At 43.5% G+C, this 3,028-nt stretch overlaps 1 protein-coding gene across 1 annotated transcript; it reads left to right on the top strand.

Moving 5' to 3' along the window:
- Nucleotides 1-1,394: 1,394 nt before the first annotated feature.
- Nucleotides 1,395-2,198, top strand: LOC138894243 (uncharacterized). The gene is made up of 3 exons (XM_070178925.1): nucleotides 1,395-1,706; nucleotides 1,788-2,017; nucleotides 2,162-2,198. The coding sequence occupies exons 1-3, from the start codon at nucleotides 1,395-1,397 to the stop codon at nucleotides 2,196-2,198; spliced, it is 579 nt and encodes a 192-aa protein (XP_070035026.1).
- The last annotated feature ends 830 nt before the right edge of the window (nucleotides 2,199-3,028 follow it).

Genomic DNA, 3,028 nt, shown 5'->3' with positions numbered 1-3,028 from the left:
ATCAAAAGAAGATTGAAGCATTTCAGAATTGGCCCAGACTGTCTTAAGCTATTTCGATTCGGAGTTTCCTTGGTTTGACCGGGTATTATCGCTGTTTCTTGGAGGGTTTCTCATCCATTGATGTACATATGACTAGATTGACCTAGAAGGGTGCTCCGTTCATATGGTCCGAAGAGTGTGAGGCGAGATTTCAAAAGCTCAAGAATGCTTTGACTACAACCCCGATGTTAGTGTTGCCTATTGGTTCAGGGTCTTACATTGTATATTGTGATGTGTCACGTGTTGGGATCGACGCACTATTGATGCAAGACAGTAGGGTGATTTTCTATGCGTCTTGATAGCTAAAGGTTCATGAGAAGAATTATCCGGTGCACGACTATGATATCACTATTTTGTTTCATCCCGGGAAGGCCAACGTGGTGGCCGATGCTTTGACTCGGAAAATGGAGAGTATGGGTAGCTTGGCATATCTTCCGGCAGCTGAGAGGCCACTAGCAATGGATGTTTAGGCCTTGGCCAACCAGTTTGTTAGATTGGATGTTTCGGAGCCTAGTCGAGTTCTTGCTTGCATGGTTTCGTGGTCTTCTTTATATGATCGCATTAGAGGGGGTCAATATGACGAACCCCATTTGCTTGTCCTCAAGGACACATTACATCACGGCAATGACAAGGAGGTTTCTATTAGATATGACGGGGTGTTGCGGATGTAGGGCTGATTATGTGTGCCCAATGTAGATGGGTTGTGTGAGTTGATTCTTGAGGAGGCCCACAATTCGTGGCACTCCATTCTTCCGGGTGCCGCTAAGATGTATTAGGATTTGAGGCAACACTATTGATGGAGGAGAATGAAGAAAGATAGAGTGAAGTATATGGCTCGGTGCCTAAATTGTCAGCAGGTGAAGTACGAGCACCAGAGGCCGTGCGGTTTGCTGTAGAGACTTGATATTCCCAAGTGGAAGTGGGAGCGTGCTACCATGGACGTCGTTTTTGGGCTCCCACTAACTCAAAGAAATTTGACGCTGTATGGGTGATTGTGGACAGGTTGACCAAGTCGGCTCATTTCATTCCGGTGGTGACCACCTATTCTTCAGAGGAGCTGGCTCATATCTATATCCGTGAGATTGTTCGACTTTATGGCATGCCGATATTCATTATCTTTGATCGAGGCACGTAGTTTACATCGAACTTATGGAGAGCCATGCAACGTGAGCTAGGCATACGAGTTGAGTTGAGTACAATATTTCACCCCCAGACGGACGAGCCGTCCGAGCACACCATTCAGATATTAGAGGATACGCTTCGTGCCTATGTTATGGATTTTGGGGGGTTCTTGGGATTAGTTCTTTCTACTTGCATAGTTCGCCTACAACAACAACTACCAATCGAGTATTCTGATGGCTCCTTATGAGGCCCTATATGGGAGAATTTGTCGTTCTCCAGTTGGTTGGTTTGAGCTGGGAGAAGCTAAGTTATTGGGCACAAATTTGGTTCGAGATGCCTTAGAGAAGATCAAGTTGATTCAGGATCGACTTTGTACAACGCAGTCTAGACAAATGAGTTATGTCAATTGGAGAGCTCGTGAGGTTGTATTCATGGCTGGAGAGCGTGTTTTGCTCCGGGTTTCACCTATGAGGGGTGTGATGAGGTTCGAGAAGAAGGGAAAGTTGAGCCCTAGGTATATCGGTTCTTTTGAGATCCTTCAGAGAGTCGGTGAGGTGGCCTACAAGCTTGCATTGCCACTTAGCTTATCTGTAGTTCATTTGGTGTTCCATGTTTCTATGCTCTAGAAATATTATGGTGATCCGTCTCATGTTTTAGACTTCAACTCAGTCAAATTGGACACAGATTTGACTTATATTGAGGATCTAGTGGCTATATTGGACAGACAAGTCCGGAAGTTAAGATCAAAGAATATTACTTCAATGATGGTTCAATGGAGGGGTCATCCGGTCAATGAGGCGACCTGGGTGACCGAGAACAACATGCAGTCATTATCCTCACCTATTCATCACTTCAGGTATGTCCTTATGCGCATTCGAGGACGAACATTTGATTTAAGAGGGGGAGCATGTAATGACCCGACCAATCGTTTTGTGTAATTGCGCTATGTTTTCCCTTTTGATGCTTCACACATGTGTGTTTATGGTTTTATGGCTTACAGGGTTGATTGGTTTTGTTCCGGGAATATTTCTGGTTGATTTAGACCCTTTGATTCTTGACTTAGAAGAGTTAGAAATGTTGACCAACATTAACTTTTGCGCAAATGACCCCGGAACGGTATTTTGATGGCTCTGATAGTTTTGTATCGTGATTTTGGACTTGGGCGTATGCCTGGAATTGAATACGGAAGTGCGTAGGTTGATTTGTGTTGTTTTTCCAAAATTTAGCAATTTGAAGTTTAGAAATTTGACCGTAGGTTAACTTTTAGCTATCGGTTCGGAATTTGATTTTGGGACTTGGAAGAGGCCCGTTATGCTATTTAGAACTTGTTTGCAAAATTTGGTACCATTTGTAGTTGAATTGATAGGATTTGGGCGCTTAGTTGCAATTCTAGTAGTTTTTGAACTTTACTTTGAAATTCATGCGTTTTGGTGTCCGATTCGTAGTTCTAGATGTATTTTTATTTTTTGATTGTGCAAGCAAATTCATATGATATTTGTAGACTTGTGTGAATGTTTGATTTGGAGCCCCGAGGGCTCAGATAAGTTTGAGACATGTTTCAGAATGTTTTGGACTGGAAAACATGATCTGGTGTGCTGATGCCTCTGGTGTCGCATTTGCGAAAACTAGGTCCGCAATTGCGAGCTTAGCAGGGGGTCTCAGCTATCGCAATTGTGATACCTAGCTCGCAATGGCAAAGTAGATCGGGAAAATGAGTAGTTCACATTTGCAATAAAATAGTCGCATTTGGATGAGGACGACTTCGAAAATGCGAAGCCAATGTCGAATTTGCGAACTCCTCTTAGGCTGTCAATGGCTTCTTTTGCGAGGTTTTCTTCGCAATTGCGAACCCATATCACAATTGCAA

This window comes from Nicotiana tomentosiformis, chromosome 6 (assembly GCF_000390325.3).
Source record: "Nicotiana tomentosiformis chromosome 6, ASM39032v3, whole genome shotgun sequence".
In the NCBI taxonomy this organism is placed as follows: domain Eukaryota; kingdom Viridiplantae; phylum Streptophyta; class Magnoliopsida; order Solanales; family Solanaceae; genus Nicotiana; species Nicotiana tomentosiformis.
Note: the sequence above shows the minus strand (reverse complement) of the source record. Positions and strands in the feature narration are given on the sequence as shown.

What these genes read in the sequence shown, in the direction of transcription:
- LOC138894243 (XM_070178925.1), top strand. Translation starts at nt 1,395, where the DNA reads ATGGCTCCTTATGAGGCCCTATATGGGAGAATTTGTCGTTCTCCAGTT. An exon ending in CTTTTGAGATCCTTCAGAGA is followed by an intron (nt 1,707 to 1,787) that starts GTCGGTGAGGTG and finishes TCTATGCTCTAG; the next exon opens with AAATATTATGGTGATCCGTC. An exon ending in TCACCTATTCATCACTTCAG is followed by an intron (nt 2,018 to 2,161) that starts GTATGTCCTTAT and finishes TATGGCTTACAG; the next exon opens with GGTTGATTGGTTTTGTTCCG.